Below are 17,624 nucleotides of genomic sequence, written 5' to 3' on the forward strand. Positions count from 1 at the left end.
CACGGGCGATTTCAATCCCTGACGCACTGCCGAGCTGTGGACGGAGATCCCGACGCGGATGAGATCCGCCCTGGCCGAGCGGCATCAGCTCCTCCACGCCTGGCACGGACTATCTCCCCCGCGGCCCCTGGGGCGAGCGGGGCGAGCGGCCGGCGGGGCGAGCGCCCCCGGTGCCGCGGCCGGTGCCCACGGCCTGGGCGGCAGGGAGCTCCGGCGGGGGCGGTAGGGAGCTCCAGCGGGGGCGGCACGGCTTGGGGCGGCAGGGAGCGTTGGAGAAGATACGGGTTAGGAGAAAAAAAAAAGAAAAGACGATGACATGTGGGCCCATATATGACATGTGGGTCCCACTAAACACATGCAGCTAACGGTGTTACCCGAGCCATCCGTCCCTCGTTTTCAATCCATCGTACCAAACAAAAAACTGGGATGAATTCATCCCTCTCAACCAAACAGCAGACGGGATGATCCCATCCCAAAAAATAGAGACGGCACCGTCCCATCCCATCTTGTCTCCAAACCAAACGCACCCATAGTAACTCTGCAGCAACCCACAAACACAGGTACATGACCGAGATAGGCTGTCTGGACAAATTGACTTGCTGTACTTGCTAGTGTGGCCTGCTGCTGCTGGATGCCTGGATCTGACACTGAACAGATTACAGATCGGATACATAACCATTCCAGTAGCAAACATGAAACATTCATCCCCTCTCTGAATTGCATTCAATTTTACATTCTGCATAATCCGATTTTTCTAAGCACTCATTTATGCAATCTGTTTGCAGAGTGTTGCCTTCCATTTGGGTTAATCAATTCTTTTTTTTTCAAGAACATAAGTTCTGCAGAAAAATATTCAACTCTTCTGACCTGGCACATTAAGTCCAGAAGTAAACCAGTTGATAACAATTCTAAACTTCTCGAAATCTCTGCACAAAGATATCGAATCTCATCTCCAAAGCAGAGGTTGTCATATAAGTTAAATAATTGGTAACGGTTTGATTTACACTTCTCCAAAGTTTATTAGGTAAATACCTCCATTTTTAAGATATGATGTTTACGACAATAATTCATGTCCAAATGTCATATATTTCCTCCGTCCTAAATTATTATTCGTTTTGATTTTTCTATATACATAATTTTTGACATGTACTTAGATATGTACTTAGATATATTTTATGTCTAGATACATAGTAAAACTTATGTATCTGGAAAAGCCAGGACGGAGGGAGTATTTAAAAAACAGATTACCTCTCCACTCTCCAGCCTTTAAAGCCGTGAATTGGCCAGAACTTAGAAGTCTGAACTCGTAAAATCGCCAACCCAAACTCCTGAACAAAACCGAAGAAACTGCATTTCAGACCCAAAAACTGCATTACTAGATTTGTACATGATTACATATAAGCATCTTATCAGTTACCAATTAGCAACTGCTGCATATATACGGAGAAATGAACTACCATCTCTTACTGACAACAGATTCATAAACCCCGAAAGAATACTAGCAATCGAAAAACCAATCGCACACAGCATACTGAATAGTGAATACACCAGCAGCCCAAACAATCATACGGGACGAACAGAGACGCGGACAAATTACAGCCAGGAATGTCCTGAACGACTACCCGCTACCTACAGGCTACAGCTCATCACAAATGGCGACGAAAATATAGCAGAACGGGCTCCGTCAGGCGAGCATGTCGTACGGCCGCTCCCCGTCGATGCCCGGCGGCTCCGGCGGCGTCCGGAGGATGACGTAGAGGGAGTAGACGATGCCGGGGACGTAGCCCAGTATCGTGAGCACAAGGGAGATGAAGAACTCCGACTGCAAAAATTGTGAATTGTGATGTCTCTGCCATTTCTCATCAAGTCATCATGCTATGTTGCTATAGCAGCATGCAAGGTGCGGAGGCGGAATGCTTACGCTGCAGCAGCCGTAGCGGAAGAAAACGCCGAGCGGCGGGAGGACGACGGCGAAGATGACCTCGAGGCAGGTGGAGCAGCCGCCGGAGCTCATCCTGCCGATGCCGGGGCCGGGCCGTCTCCAGCTCGCTGCGGGCCTCCGAAGTCAGAGCTGCCAGGAGATTAGCTTGTGTCTGGGGGGTTGGGCTGGTGTCTTCTTTGTACGAGGGGGGCAAGGGAATGATGCGGAATCCGACGATGGCTGCCGGGAGAAGATGCCGATGGTAGCGTGGTATACATCTCGGGGGGGCCGAGCGAGACCGCGAGAGCCGTGAGCGTGCCGCCACACGGCACACATGCGGCCAGGTCAGCACGGCTAGCTCCGGATCTTGGCAGGCGGCGGGCGCGGTAACGGGTTTGGGATCAGATCCGGCAGTCAGCTCGCCGTGTTTTTATTCCCCTCTCAATCTAGGCAGCCCTTTATCCAAAAAAAAAAAAATCTACAAGGCAGCTGCGCACATGAGCAGAACCAGAAATACATTGGAACTGGAACTATTGAGGCTACCCTAGCATCTCCTGATTGATTTTTCCTAATCTCCTTTATCACCTTACATAAGGGAATCCTCTTTCATAATTTAGAGATATTCAGGAGAGATGCTCAGAGGAGATTCATTTTTCCTTTCCTCAATTTATCTCCCCTGTTACGTGGGGCCTACTTATAAATGAGATAATCAGTTTTCTTTCTCTCCCCTCCTCTTCCTCTACCTCACCTCTTCTCTTAAGCAAGCAACGGCGGTGGGGCATGGCGTCAGCAAGCATGGCGGTCGGAGCGGCATGCTAGCGCGGTGGCCGCCACAGCGGCTGGCGCAGCAGGTAGGCTGACACGGGGGACGGGCGGAACCAGTGCGCCGCCGGAGTGGCCATCTTCTCCACGGGCACCACAGCCTCCCTACCGCCCGTCGCACCGGACCTGGCCACTACGGCGCCGCACGGTGATGCCGAGCATTCCTGCAGGTGGTCTATGAGGCCCCATGGCTCCTCAAGGGTGAGTCATGTGATGGCTTCCTCGAGCTCGAGCACCTTCAGGGAGGCCACCTTGGGAGCGAGGAGGAGGAGGCAGCCGCCGTGGTGGGCGGAGCGGCAGGCTGGTGGGTGGGGTGGAGTGGCTAGCGCGGCGGGTAGCGCGCGGGAGAAGAAAGCGCGCATGGAAAAAGAAAAGGAGGAAAGTGGGGAATTGAATCCCCTTTCTAGAGAGAGGGGGTAGTTTTTGTCAATTAAGAAAAAAATATAGAGAAATGGGATCGTTTTCTCAATCTGCAGGAGCATGTTTTTTCCCTTTTAATCCCCTTCAATCAATAATGCAGGGAAAGGGGATTGATTTTCTCAATCTGCTCTAATAACGCTAATCTCGCTAAATTTAAAAGAAGATAAAGATGAGCTTGAATTGCAGCTAGAAGAGATAGTAAAAAACCCTTCTTCTTTTTTAACATTCCAGCCTACATTTAACTAAAAACTTATCGTTCTATATAGATTATGATGCCTATTTATCCGATCTTCATGGAACCACCGACCATTTTAATACCTTTTTTCACGTCCCGTGAGGATTTTCGAAGCGGGCTAATGGGTTGACGGGCTCTCTCCTTAATCGGGCATCTCGGCGGTGTTGACCGGCCGGACTGGTGGGGTCATCCGCCAATGCCATGACAGCCTCCACATCAATGCGAATTTCGTCTTCAGAATATTCGCAACCCTTTTCTGATCGAGATGCGATCTAGATTATCCACTTCATGCATCTACGAGTTCCTCATCATCATTATATTAGCCAATAGACAAATTCCGACTTACAACAACAAAGCCTTTCAGCACGGATCGTTAACTGCTGGTTAACAAACACATTTCTTTTATTCTTTATCGTCATGTTTCTTCTTCTTCTTAACGACCTCATCTCACCCGATGCAAGCCGACTCCTCGTGAGAGTCGTGAGAGATTCGGGCTTTGGATCACGCGAGCATTACCATGTTTTAACTACGGGTCTCCATGTGAAGCACGGTAATTTTAAAATCTTCGCAAACGCTTTAGGATTCAGATCTGGAGTTGCTCGGGTGCTCGTTATGTGTTGATGCATGTGATTAGGTGAACCACACACACTACCTACCGAGTCGCCTACGACACGATGATGACACCGGAGGGCAAGTGCAAATAATACGGTACTTTCTTGGGCTGGGGGAGCACGCACGGTCGGCCTCTGTAGCAAGCAAGCAACATGGGCTCCTTCCTTACCGTGTCACACACAGAAACGGGTCTAGCACAGGGCAAAGCCTTAGCTCATTACAATAGGCCTATATGACTTCCGGCCGGTAGTTGTTTTTGTTACTAGGCTTCAGATTCCGTACAACCCATTTCTCAATCGTATTCGTAGAGCAGCCGCAGATGGAGCGGGCCTGCATGCTTGCATGCGCACAGCGGATTAGTTGACCGACAAGGCGTGGTGGCTAGCTGGTGGGTGTTTCTTTCGGATTTCAAACTTCAAACTATTTTTTTCTCCCAAATCGTGAATTCATTTTTAAATCCGTTTAAACCAGTGTGTTGTTGAGAATTAATGTAACATGATGAGATCCAATATGAATATATTTTTATTATTTTTAAAAAAATAATATTTTGGATAATCTATCTCAACATTTTAATTACGCTACTTCACCATTTTCATATTAAATGTTCAACTAGTTTATTTTAAATGTTGAACTTAGTATGAAAGAATGTTGAATCCAATATTTAAAATGTTGAGTATATTAGTTTGTTGTTTTGAATATATGAGGTCACAAGATCTTTTTTAAAAGTAACGGCGCATGTAAGCACGTACCCTCCTGCGCGGTGGCTAGCCCTGCAAGCCGCATGCCATAGTTGATGCGTCCTGCTGCTAGGCTACGGTCGCGCGTAAGCAAATTGGACGATGGTGTGGCTGCCAGGTGGGCTTCTAAGCCATAGCTCCTATCTGACTTCCACAAGTTAAAGACCTCTCTAATTTCTTGTAAGAAGATGCGCACGTAATTGAGTATCCAAGCACCGTAATTTGTAACCAACGATTAGTGAAACAGAACGTATATCTTGTTATATAAAAGGGATATCATTGTATTATCTTATAGTTATCCTTTTGTTGCTACAAATATTATGTATACCATAAGAGAAATTACAGTTCAAATAAGATTAGAATTTGGAGGACTGTGCAGAGTCAAACCACGTCCCTTTTTATGCTTCAATCCGCAAAGAGAGGAAAAGAAGTAGAGGGCATTCTTTTTTTCTGGCGGGAGAGGTTGTTTTTGTCAACATTCAAATCAGATATTCGTTTGAAGAACAGCTTGACCATGTCGTTGTTCGTACCTTTAAAAATTCTAATCTCTATAGTTTTTAAAAATCCAGACTAACCAAGATACATATCGAAGGAATATCATAAAACCGCTCAGTTTAGGTTTAAGAAACATTTGCGACCTTTTCAAAATGTCAGGGGCAGCGAACTCTCTGTTCTTAATGCCAGACGACGAAAAGGCAAGCCTCGCTAACGAAGCCGGCCGGATGCGATCTGAAACAAACTCACCGGAACAATCTCATCGGTCATCACCGGTTCACCACCAACCGCCGGACACTCACCAAACGCACCCGTAAATAGCGTCGGCTTTTGACCCATACCACCCAATCATCAATATCCTCTTGATCGCAGCTTGACGAAAGCGTGCCATCCAAGATCATGTGCTCACAGTCACAAGTCAAGAGTCAGTTTCCTCCTCCTCGTTGCAATTTCAAATTGGATGGCTGCAAGACACAACAACCTTCTTCTTGTTTCTTTTTAGGAAAAAAAAAAAACACAGCAACCTTCCTAGTAGAAAACATCGAAGCAGAGACGACGGACTCCGTCGTCACCTTTCAATGTAACCGCCAGAGAACTGACACCCATTTTCTTCGAACAGCGGAGCTGTATCGCCGGGTTGTTTTCATGGGGCCATTTCCTCTGTCAGAAATGGTTTCTTTCCAGGATTAGCTGGTCCAGTTGTTATCCGGTCTTTCAGAGGCGACTAACAGAAAGATAACTACTGAGGGCGCCTTATGCCATATCTGAAGAAAAGTAGACACCGAGCAAGCTGTCCAAGTTTGTGTGCGTAATAAAATTGCACTGCTCATTGACTTAATTTTCTCCGAAGGAAACAAGGCATAGGTTTTCTCTTTTAGAAACGAAGCTATAATTTGGCAAACATCTAGTGCCAGCCGCACATTTTTAGCTTGGTTGCGCAAGCTTGGCAGCTTGACAATTTGTGTCAAAACTGTGTGCGCCTATAACAAACAGCAGTTCGTGCCTTCATAGTGCTAATATTGACATTGTATGGCTCGCCATGGTTATCCTTTCGGAAAAGCTAAAGAAATAAAAACTTAAGATGAGACTATTGTATCACCATCGCCTTGTCCCTGCCTGTTTGGGCTTGTCGGCCTGTTGGGTCTCCTTGCTCGGCCGGCGATGGGCGGCTTCGACAAGGTGCCGCTAGTCATGGTGGTGATCATGAATTGAGAGGCTCCTTCGGATCGCCTCCTTAATTTTCTTTTCTATAAACTTTTCATCCCAAACATGTGACATGAACTTGTCTCAATCTAGAATTCAATGATCCATGCTTGCCGGCATCAGTTCATCACTCCCGGCTCCTTGTTCGTCTCAAACTTGAAAGTTTAGCAGCATCGTCAGCAAGCGTCATCTCCGTTCCGTCGCTTCCAGCTAGAGCCATGTCACGCGCTCGAAGACTTGAGCGCGGTCGACCGGGGTGGGTCCGTGACCCGCGAGGCGCAGCTGCGGGAGAGCTCCTAGGTGGCCCACATTGTCATAGAGTTAGTTACTGTTGTGTACAAAGAAATCTCCAGTCTCCTCTCTCTCTGGTCCTTCGTTCTCCTCCCCTGGTCCGTTCCTCTCCTCCGATTTTCAACCCCCAAATTCTCCCCGCACCCGTCTCCAGCCCCCGAATTCGCTCCCCTGTTCCCCGCAAATCTGCCGTGCCTCGGCGGCGACCGTATACACCACCGGACACGGCGGCACCAACCCCGGAGGCGCGGTCACCTCCTAACCCGTCATTCCGTCTCCGCCTTCTACTGGTGCCGTACTGGCGTGGAGCGGGGACTGGAGATCCATCCGGGCTCGGATTACCTCTCTCGCTGGTGAGTAACCCTGTGCTTGGATGGGTTGTCTACGAGTAGGTGACCCTGTTCCTTTGCTGTGATTGCGAGTAAATGATGAATCCGGGCAGCTATATCTGTATAGTTAGCTGCGGATTTGGTAACTGCGTGGTATCCTTATACTAATCTAGTCCAGCCATCTATGATCCAATTGGTGCGGGTGCGTTAACTTCCAGAAAAATTTGAGGGTTCAGCTGAACCACAGCGTCCTACGTTAAAGCTGCTCCCTGCGGGATGTTTGTACAATTGTATGCTCATGGGTGAATGCTATCTCATCCGTGTTTACATCGATTGCTCCATGGTTGTAAGTTGTTAGCTGGTACTACGTACCACAGGAGAAAGGAGCTCCAAACTGTATCGATGTATATGTATTGCTAATGAGTAATGTCTATCCAAGGGCAAGTTGAATGGTTATATATATGCATGCCTGATTTGGCAATCTCTTTCTGAATTTAGTTCTTACTATGTGATCTTCCAATCAGGGGAGGTTGCTAGACTTAAGTTTATGGCCTGTTGTGTACTTATGGCAGCGATCGCGCCATGGTTTACTTCTGAAATAATCTCCTTAACTTATTATTGAGCAGTAGATTTTTTTTTCTATTTGACATGTTCTTTGTCAGGTACGTTTCGGAGAATGGGGGTTTACCTTAGCACTCCAAAAACCGAGAAGCTATCTGAAGACGGGGAAAATGATAAGCTTAAATTCGGCCTTTCATCTATGCAAGGGTGGCGTGCAACTATGGAAGATGCCGTGAGTTTCTATTTTATCAATTATATCTGCTCATCACGACTTTTTGTGTTGCTATTCCTGGTCTTGTAAGTATTACCTGGATACAGGCACGAGAGTCTGGTTGGGTAAAAATACTTTGCACTTGTTGTCCGTGTGTACTTATGGAAACTTGCAGAATGTTCTAGAAAGTGAAAAAAACCCCGAGTATTGGTATCATTAATGTAGTCCTTACATGGTATTGCTGTTTTTGAAGTTAGTGAAGGGAACCTGGGGCAGGCACATGTTATTAAATAGATAGCTGAGGTCTGAAGAGTTACATGTTAACTTTTTTTTTGTTGACTTCGCCATGTTTTCCAGATGTTGGATTGATAATAATGCTTCAAAAGTCAAACCATGTGATAGACATTGCTCTGAAAGATTAGCTCTGCTTGAACCTTGAGGACTGGAACCTATGAATATGCATGATATTCCTTGTTGAGTATCATTAGAGGAGAAGCTATGATTTGTTTTCTTAGCATAGTACAAATACAATTCTTGATGTGCTTCATTGGTATCTTTTGAGAGGATGGAATCTCACCAATATAATTAGTTATGATAGTATTTGATCAGTCTATTGTACAATCTCTAAGCCTTTGCAATTTTCCAGCACTCGGCTTTGCTAGATCTTGACAATGACACTGCATTCTTTGGCGTTTTTGATGGACATGGAGGTAACTTGAATGCAAAGAACAGTGCCCTTTCACTGTCTTTGATTGATTACACATCGTAGAAAAATGTGCTGCTGATCCCTTTGTATCACCTTCTTGCCTCAGGAAAAGTAGTTGCCAAATTCTGTGCAAAATATCTGCACAGAGAAGTTATCAACAGTGAAGCCTATGCAGCTGGTGACCTGGGTGCTGCTGTCTACAGAGCTTTCTTCAGGTATAATAACTTCATTTACTGTTAGTATGGCTGCACTTTTACTTCTCCATTGCTAATCTGGAGCAAATGATGGGAACAGAAATTATGATTGCATTGTTTCAGAATGGATGAAATGATGCGTGGCCAAAGAGGATGGCGGGAACTTCAAGCACTTGGAGATAAGATAAATCAGTTTACTGGCATAATAGAAGGCTTGATTTGGTCCCCTAAAGGAAGTGATTCAAATGATAGACATGACGAATGGGCTTTCGAGGAGGTACTTGTGGAACTAGCATGGATTCACAATTTTTTACTCCTTTTCTTCTATATAGAAAAGTATGGCATCTGCCTTTTTAAAAATTAATTTGGTATGGTCCTTAGATTTCTTTCTGAAAATCTTGCATCACTTATTTTTGGGGCTAAAATCATTTATGGTTGAAACGTGTGTAAGGGTAGACTTTATATGGTTCTTGAATAGACGTGCAATACTGATGGATTAAGGTGTAAAAAGGATACCTATGCATAAGTTAGAAATTCATTCTTTTAGTAACATTGATGGTTGTGTTGCCTAACAATGGTAACTCTTGAAAAGGATACCTATGTATAGGAAGGAAATTTACTCCTTTAACTTTAACATCTAAAATTGATGGCTGTATTTCTGAACAATGCAGACTCTTGAATAGTGGGTTCCAATTTCCTGAACTAGGAGCCTCTTCTTGCAGTTGTGCTGGAAAGCAACTTTATCATTTTGGCATTTTTCTTTGTTGCCAAGGCTAGTTCTTTTGTTGGAAATGAATATCCATCCACCAAAGTAGTCTTACAGCAATTTCTTTTATCAGGGACCACACTCTGATTTTATTGGGCCAAATTGTGGGAGTACAGCCTGTGTAGCATTAGTGAGAAATAGGCAACTCATTGTGGCAAATGCTGGTGATTCGCGCTGTGTCATCTCAAGGAATGGCCAGGTCAGTTGTTCTTGTTGCTCCTTGTGTTATATTTCAACACAGTTTTATGTAAGATCGTCTCATTTTGTACTTCTTCTGCATGACACAGGCATACAATTTGTCGAGAGACCATAAACCAGAGCTTGAGGCAGAGAGAGAAAGGATACAAAATGCAGGGGGTTACATCCAAATGGGTCGTGTAAATGGAACTTTAAACTTGTCAAGGGCTATTGGTACGCATGTTTTACTTGGTTTTTGTCAATACCTGGCACCTTACATGATGTCTTATATAGACAAATACTTTTTTAGGAGACATGGAATTTAAACAAAACAAGTTCTTGTCCCCTGATAAGCAAATTTTGACCGCAAATCCTGACATAAACATCGTAAGTGACTTCTGCAGTTGCTTCACACTCCTCCAGCTAATCACAGGTTACTATGTAGGCTATTGTGTTACCATTTTGTTCCCGTTGATAGCTCTTGTAATTTATTCTTTTCTGCAGGTTGAGCTTTGTGATGATGACGACTTTCTTGTTTTGGCATGTGATGGCATTTGGTAAATTCCTCTCGATCAATAAGTTTCTGGTTCAACATGATTATTGCTTTTGTCAGAAGTAACAACCATATATGCTGTTATGACTATCAGGGACTGCATGTCAAGCCAACAGCTGGTTGATTTCATCCGTGAGCATATAAACAATGTGAGTACCAAGTAATTTAGTTCTTACCTTATGTTTTGGTCTTTGGCAATACTCATGGAAAGAAGCAAAATTACAAAATGCAGGAGGAAAGCCTTTCCGCAGTATGTGAAAGAGTGCTTGACAGATGCCTGGCTCCATCGACCATGGGCGGCGAGGGATGCGATAACATGACGATGATCCTGGTGCAGTTCAAGAAGCCGATTACTCAGACCAAGGAAGCCAGTGGTGCAGAGCAATCAACTGGTGACACAGAATGCTCGGAGACGCAGTGAGTCACGTCTGATGATGGCAACTTTTTATTAATTTTTTTGCTGCCGGTGTTTCTTTCTTCCATTCGTCTTAACCCAAGGTCTTTATGATCAGTGTGGCCGAGGAGAATGGCTCATGATGAACAGGTATATCCAGGAAATGGCTCTTGAAGCATGGCTTGATGCTGGACCTGGCTTAAACAGGAGTACGATGTTGCAATGTACATACCAACCATGTGTTGAATTGGCGTAAAAGCTGTTCTTTGTTCCAATTGTTGTCTGTAACCCAACCTGCTATTTTCTTCCGGGTGTGATTTTGGCCATCTGACATAACCTAACTGTACATTTGTGGGTGGAAATGGTGTTATACGATAGTTCATTTGTCCGTTCGAGCGGATCTTGTGCTCTTCTCTGTCACCTATACGGGTTCATGCTATTCTTGTGGCAGAATGGCAATGCCTCCTTTCCCTTTTGCGAATGCCCTGTGCTAGTTTGGTCCTGCAGTGAACACTGAACTATCTGCCAGATTTGCACCTAGTTTAGTTGGACTACTTCAGGGATTTTTTAGGCATTACAAGCGTCAATCTCACATCTAACATGCATTTGCACGTTTACAGTCGCGGTGATGATTCCTGGGGAAATTTGCCGAAATGGTATGATCCATACTTCTACGCGTCCGGGTTCGGGTGTTGCCGTGTTCGTGTTGAGCGAAGCAAGCGCCTCACCGTAGCGTCAAAGCCGAGGCCCGCGCCGGCCTCTGCATCAGCTGATCAGCACAGTAGACAGTACGCTAGCGGCCTGGAGCGGTCACAGCAGCGCCGCTGGAAAACCCGCACTGATCCCCAAACCCTACCTCCCGCAGCCATGGAGTTCCGCTTCCGCGCCGGCGACCGTCCGGCCGGGCGGAGTCCGTCCCCCGCCCGGTTCTCCCGCCCCTGCGACCGGCGCTACTTACCGCGAGGTAAGCACCCATCCATCCCCGAGCTCGAGAACCCTCCACCAGCTTCCCGATTCTGACGGTCGCCGCTCCCGCGCAGCAGGGCCCTTCCATGGCGAGCTGCCCCCGCCCTCGCCGTTCGAGTGGGAGGCTGCGGCGTGGCGCGAGCGGATCATCCGCGAGGAGGTGGAGCGGCGGCTCATCTGCGAGGAGGTTGAGCGGCGGCTCATCGAGGAGGCGTCGCTCATCGAAGAGGAGGTCCGCCGCGAACTCGCCGTCGCGCGCGCCCGCTTCGGCGGCGCTTTCGGCCGCGTCCCGTTCGTCGGGTCCGACGGCCCCTTCGTGCCGCCGGGCGCGTTCTTCGGGCCCCACGGCCCCTTCCTGCCGCCAGTGCCACCGCCCCTGATGCCGGTGGGCGTGCACCTGCACTGACCACCGCAGGCTTCGTTCGGGCGTGTGGGATTTGAGCAATCCATACTTGTCAAGAGGAGGCCCCTGCCACCGCCGAAGCTGAAGCCGAAGCACAGGCTCAAGGTGTGCGAGACCGAGACCAGCAAGAACTCTGAGGTTTGTGAGTATTACCCTTTACAGTGCCCATGCATGATGTCCTTGCTAAAGTAGGAGAAAAAGGACTTGATCAGATCATTTTCCATATCTGGCATTAAAAGTCGCTACTAGCTACCGGCCATAAATAAGTTTGTTCTAAGTCGAACCTTTGTTTATTTTGTCCATCAGTATCTAAAACTTTGGAGTGTCTATACAACTTAGTGTTCTAGAGGTTTCCAGCACTTGATTTTCAGCTATCCAACTATGATTTATATTAGATCTAACTTTGTGCTAAGAAACAAAATGGCTTTAAGATCTATGACTGAGATTATGTCTAACTTTGTGCTAAAAAAAAACAGGTTTTATGGGATGTTCTAGCATCTTAATTTTTGTTACACCATCTTTTATAAAAGAATTACACACCAAAAGTGATTGTAACTTTATGTACTGTGATTTCAATGTAAACTAGCTACAACAAGGTATAAGAAAAAAAACTTGTGTTGGCGGGCTAAAACACTTGAACCTTCCTTACCCTATATAATCACCATCCAAGAGCCACAAATCTGAGCCATTAAAATTCATGTGCTGGAGTCTTCTAAAACACTCAGGTGAAATTTAGCTTTCCCCAAAGCTTTATATAGATTGATATTACTAGATTCATTATGAAAACTACTTTTATAATATATAAATCTTTCTATTTAAAGTAGTATATTTATAATATATTGCTAGTTAAAGTTGAAAAAAATCTGATTATCATTGGAAGGATCGGTTAATATTCCCAAATTCCGTATCATTTTTTTCCTGTTTTGTCATTTCATATTGCACTTCCTGTGTCATTCTAGCTTAAAATCGCAATGTGCAATGTTTTTTGGTCACCGTTTAAAGCCCAATCAGTAGCCATTTTTCTTTGGTTGAAACTTAGTGTGAAATTATGTATAAATGACAAATCCTTGCCATTTATTCAATACAGTATAATATATATATCTCGTAATGATAATTTGTTTTGTTTGATTTGATTGGACACCAAGCCTTGGGAGTCGGGTCCAGTAGCGGCTATTACAAACCTCATTTAGGTAGCAGGCTGAAGAACAATGCCCTTTTAAATCACAATAGCACTTGAACTCTGAAGTCAAAATATACAATTTCTACCCACCTGGTGAACTTTAATGGAAAACAGTAGTCCCTTTGGAGAACAGAGCTAGGAATTAGGATGGTGGTATCACAAGTGAACAGGCTTAATTCCTGTTCCGTCATTGAATCCAGGCGAATATTCAGGGCTCAGAATAGGGTTTTTAAGGAATTACCTGTTCATTTAAGTTTCAAGTTGTGGCAACAGTTGGAATCTGCAATAATTTCCTTGTCGCTTTAATCTGATCCTTCCTGCCCCTTCATTGGTTGCTGATGCATCTCTCCATTGATTGTTTCATGTCCATACATTCATTTAGTTTGTGCCCCTAAATAATTCAGTCAGGCTCTTGTTCCAGAGCAGCAGTGCATTCTACAGTTAGTTTGTTATATATGCATGCTCCATTTCACTAATTCGGCCCTAATTTTTTATTTTAGATTCTTTCACCAGAAACAAAGGTTTCTGGTGTAAGAGGAAGGCCGATGTGATTTCTGCAAGTACCAAGCCAACAGAACTACAAAATGGGATTTCTGCAACTACTGAACCAGCAGAACTACAAAATGGGGTTTCTACAAGTACTGAACCAGCAGAACTACAAAATGGGATTTCTGCAACTACTGAACCAGCAGAACTACAAAATGCTGCCAGGCACTGGAACTGCGCACTCTGTCAAGTGAGTGCAACTAGTAGGTCTAATCTGAATAAACATCTTAGAGGGAGAAGGCACTTGGCCAAGCTGATTCAATCTAGAGGCATCGAGGTGATTTGTGACAATAAAAGTGACAAAGGTGCAGGCCCTAGTGATGCACCTAAGAAAATCCACATCTTGGTCAAAGGAGCAATACATGAAGTTGTTCAAAAAAGCGACTTTTTGACTTTTGCAACTACCGAGCCAACTGAACAACAAAATGCGATTTCAGGAACCGCTGAAACAGCAGAACTACAAAATGTGACTTCTGCAACTACCGAGCCAACAGAACTACAAAATGCTGCCAGGTACTGGAGCTGTGCAGTCTGTCAAGTGAGAGCAACTAGTAAGGCTAAACATAAAAAACATCTTAAAGGGAAAAAACATCTGAAAAGAAAGCTGGCTTTGTATGGTGCGAGCGTTGCAGCGTCAGTTGCAGGCCCTAGTGACGCACATAAGAAAATCCACATCCTGGTTGATGGAGAAATGCATGAAGTTGTTCAACAAGGCAACTATGTATGGTGTGAGCGCTGCAGTGTCAGGTGTATCAATGCCGCCACCATGGCTGACCATCTGCGGGGCAAGAAGCACAGTTTATTGAATAGAGTTTGGAGGTCAATAAAGGCTGTGAGAATGAAAAACAAAAGTAAGGAAGACACAGCTGCTACATGCGAGGGAAAGGTAAATGACAATGGCCAGTGACTTTAGTGAACATGGTCGTTTTGAAATTCCTGCGAAATCAAGGAGGAAGTCACTGACATGGCTGAAGAAGTAGATGGAAATAGTCTTATTGAAATTCCTTTGGGAATCAAGAGGGAAGACACAGTGGCACTGCCATGTCTAACAGAGTGAATGAAAGTGGTCTTGAACTCCTGATGAAACCAGGCTGGAAGGCACTGGCATGGTCATGGATTCAAATGAAAACCGCTCTCCTGAAACTCCAGCAGAAATCAAGGAGTAGGCACAGAAATGGCCAGAGAAGCAAACGAAAATAGGTCTACAGAAATTCTAGCTGAAAGAAAAAGTAACGAACCGTGATTGCAAGTTGCAACAACTGATTTGACAGAATATGTGCCAAAGGAGGAATAACAACCTTGCACTGGTGTTATTCTCTCATTAACTATAGTTTGATGCTAATCCAGTGCCAAACCTCAGTTTCAGGTTGGATCTAACAGTTTTCTCACGGATATTTGGTTCGCTACCAGTGAATGGTGATGAAAAGTTAGAATGCTTCCGTATGGTGTATTCATGCCAAGTAGATACATACACTCGGTGCTCGACATGCGTGATGCCGCCGTAGATGGCTTGTGCTCGTAGGGTTTGAGTATCTGTCCAAGCCGCAGTTTGCATGAGAGATCGTTAGTCTTTCCTTGTACTTCCTCCGTCCTCCGTCCTAAACTATAATCCTAAATTATAGATAGTAAAGATCGTAAATTAATTATAGATCGTAAAGATCGTAAATTAATTATAGATCGTAAAGATCGTAAATTAATTATAGTTCTAAATTATAGATTTAAATTATAGATCGTTTGGCTTTTTCTAAATGCACTTATCTTTTTCTAAATGTATGGATATAATTATAGTTCTAAATTAGAAGATTGTTTTGGCTGTTTTGACTTAGTTTTGAGAGTAACAAAGTTTATGAATAATCTGTAATTTGAGAAAAAAGAATTAAAATAACACGGAGGAGTAAGTTGTAATCTTAGGTTGATGGCTTTAGGTGCAGGGTGATGCATGCTTGTGAGCCGCTTGTGGTTACACATGCATCTCTTTCGTGCCAAGACATGATGCTCGCTGCCTCAAAAGTGTTTCATCTGAGTGTCAGCTTGGGTTACGTAGGTGCCAATTTTGATTGAACCATCGCTTGTTCCTCCCAATCTCGATGGTTACTCGGATTCCACTCCATGGGGGGAAAAAACAGGTGCAAAGAACTAGGCGCTCATCTTATCCAAGTTGAACACTGAATAACACAGCTTCTGTTACAATGATAGTGGCAGATAGTCCATGCTACAAAGATCTAACAGGCTGCCAGCAAGTCCAGAATCTGTCACCATTACACTACACGACGACACTGTTTACAGTTACTCCCGATAACGATACAGCATAAAGCAAGCAGATAGCGAGCAAAACTTTTCAGTTCAATCTACGTGTCGGAGGTCGGTCATCCGTCATCAGTGATCGGCGAGCTGCTTCTTCCTGGCCTCCGCCTCGTCGGTGGCCTCCACCTGCGCCTTGGCCGCCCGCATGTCCGCCTCCGCCGCCTCCTGCTCGCTCCTCGCCGTCACCTTCCGAACCTGAAGCCGCACACACCAAATCAACCAAATCCCCATGACGCGCACCAAATCAGCCCTCCATAGCTAGTTGTTGTTGCTTACCAGGCCGAGGAAGGAGGCCTTGACGTGCTGCAGCCACTCGGTCACGGACACGCCGGCCGCCGCGGCCTCCCTCTGCGCCTTGGACGCCACCGGCGCCGGCGCCGCCTCCTGCTTCCTCCCGCCGGCGTCCTTCTCCATCGCCGACGACGAGCGCGACAACCACCGGATCACTCGAGATGGACCGATGCGATGCGAGGATCACACGTATGCGAATGCGAATGCGACTGCCTGCGGAGTCTCTAGATGGAGCGGCTTGCTGATAAAGACGGGCGCGGGGAGATGACGTGTTGGTGGCTTGGTGCTTTCCCGAGAGCGCACCATCGTGCACCGCAAAGCAAAGGAGCATCGTACGGCGGCCGGTGCCCCCGGCGACCCACACGTGTCCGCGCCGGGTTACACGTGTCGGGACGGAGGCTCTGCGAAGTCAGAGGCCGGTACACGTCGGCCTCATGGAGCGTGACAGGGTGCACCTCTGCTGGGCTTACGAGTTTGGGCCGACCGAGCTGCGACAGTCAACCCCTCAGCAGCCGTCGGCTCGTCTCGCCACTTTCCAGCCTCCACCATCCACATCCACACAAATCACGATCGTTCGAATGCCTTCACAATTGATGCGCTAATGCATAACACACTTCGTTTTTTCTTTTTGCGGGTAGCAGTTCGTTCTTATTACCACCACAATTATAAGATGTTCCAGTGCAAAACATTATTGAAAATGATCTGAACATTTTCCGATTGTTTCCGGCTTACTAAGGGAAACTGGTCTCATAATTATCCCAAGATTCCAAGCAAATAGAATGAGTAATCATCTGTAACATCCCGCTTTTAATTTCACAAACCATTGTTTCGTGGTGGTTGCTTATACTCCTTGTATTTTGGAACCTACCTCGCCGCTGCAGCTCTGCGAGCTGTTCTTATATATCCGCATGCGGATCTCCTATGAGGCTGACAAAATCGTTGTTTGGTATATGCGGTGTTATTGTCGAATCGAGTGCGAGTCCTTGGGGCACAACCTTTTGCGAGGAACCACCGGATCTAATAACTTTATACCTCTTGAGTGTAGAGGATGCAGTTGCCATGGTTGTCCAATACATGTCTCTGCAGCCGCTCTAACGTCCAGCAACAGCCATGCAGTACCAGCCAGAGAAAGAAACGACACCTATTTGGAGCTCTCACTTTTCAGTGTTGTTTTGTGCCATTTACACTTGATGCACTAATGCATAGCACACTTCCGTTCCTGTTATTACCACCACAACTATAAGACGTTTCGGTGCAAAACATCGTTGAAAAAAAAATGGACCATTTTTTCTGAACATCTTGTCGGA

The 17,624-nt window shown here is 45.7% G+C and overlaps 3 protein-coding genes and 1 pseudogene across 3 annotated transcripts; 2 read left to right on the top strand and 2 right to left on the bottom strand.

Moving 5' to 3' along the window:
* Nucleotides 1-1,343: 1,343 nt before the first annotated feature.
* Nucleotides 1,344-2,148, bottom strand: LOC101773100 (hydrophobic protein OSR8). The gene is made up of 2 exons (XM_004965651.2): nt 1,922-2,148; nt 1,344-1,822 (listed from the first exon to the last, which is right to left on the bottom strand). The coding sequence occupies exons 1-2, from the start codon at nt 2,012-2,014 to the stop codon at nt 1,685-1,687; spliced, it is 231 nt and encodes a 76-aa protein (XP_004965708.1). The 5' UTR covers nt 2,015-2,148; the 3' UTR covers nt 1,344-1,684.
* Nucleotides 2,149-6,786: 4,638 nt separating this feature from the next.
* Nucleotides 6,787-11,036, top strand: LOC101773510 (probable protein phosphatase 2C 58). The gene is made up of 12 exons (XM_004965652.3): nt 6,787-7,089; nt 7,728-7,858; nt 8,484-8,547; nt 8,650-8,758; nt 8,861-9,014; nt 9,577-9,702; nt 9,791-9,914; nt 9,991-10,067; nt 10,185-10,237; nt 10,328-10,382; nt 10,466-10,650; nt 10,746-11,036. Exons 2-12 carry the CDS (start codon nt 7,742-7,744, stop codon nt 10,768-10,770), a joined length of 1,089 nt encoding a protein of 362 aa, XP_004965709.1. The 5' UTR covers nt 6,787-7,089; nt 7,728-7,741; the 3' UTR covers nt 10,771-11,036.
* Nucleotides 11,037-11,357: 321 nt separating this feature from the next.
* Nucleotides 11,358-15,159, top strand: LOC101755423 (annotated as a pseudogene).
* Nucleotides 15,160-15,847: 688 nt separating this feature from the next.
* Nucleotides 15,848-16,593, bottom strand: LOC101774189. Its single transcript, XM_004965654.2, has 2 exons — nt 16,303-16,593; nt 15,848-16,221 (listed from the first exon to the last, which is right to left on the bottom strand). The coding sequence occupies exons 1-2, from the start codon at nt 16,438-16,440 to the stop codon at nt 16,099-16,101; spliced, it is 261 nt and encodes an 86-aa protein (XP_004965711.1). The 5' UTR covers nt 16,441-16,593; the 3' UTR covers nt 15,848-16,098.
* Nucleotides 16,594-17,624: the final 1,031 nt, after the last annotated feature.

This window comes from Setaria italica, chromosome IV (assembly GCF_000263155.2).
Source record: "Setaria italica strain Yugu1 chromosome IV, Setaria_italica_v2.0, whole genome shotgun sequence".
NCBI lineage: Eukaryota > Viridiplantae > Streptophyta > Magnoliopsida > Poales > Poaceae > Setaria > Setaria italica.

Excerpts from the sequence above, each read along its gene's own strand:
- LOC101773100 (XM_004965651.2), bottom strand. The coding sequence starts at position 2,014 with ATGAGCTCCGGCGGCTGCTCCACCTGCCTCGAGGTCATCTTCGCCGTC. Across the intron at positions 1,823-1,921 it reads TCCGCTACGGCTGCTGCAGC|TCGGAGTTCTTCATCTCCCT; the intron begins GTAAGCATTCCG and ends CAATTTTTGCAG.
- LOC101773510 (XM_004965652.3), top strand. The coding sequence starts at position 7,742 with ATGGGGGTTTACCTTAGCACTCCAAAAACCGAGAAGCTATCTGAAGAC. Across the intron at positions 8,548-8,649 it reads CGTTTTTGATGGACATGGAG|GAAAAGTAGTTGCCAAATTC; the intron begins GTAACTTGAATG and ends TTCTTGCCTCAG. Across the intron at positions 10,068-10,184 it reads CAAATCCTGACATAAACATC|GTTGAGCTTTGTGATGATGA; the intron begins GTAAGTGACTTC and ends TCTTTTCTGCAG.
- LOC101774189 (XM_004965654.2), bottom strand. The coding sequence starts at position 16,440 with ATGGAGAAGGACGCCGGCGGGAGGAAGCAGGAGGCGGCGCCGGCGCCG. Across the intron at positions 16,222-16,302 it reads AGGCCTCCTTCCTCGGCCTG|GTTCGGAAGGTGACGGCGAG; the intron begins GTAAGCAACAAC and ends GTGCGGCTTCAG.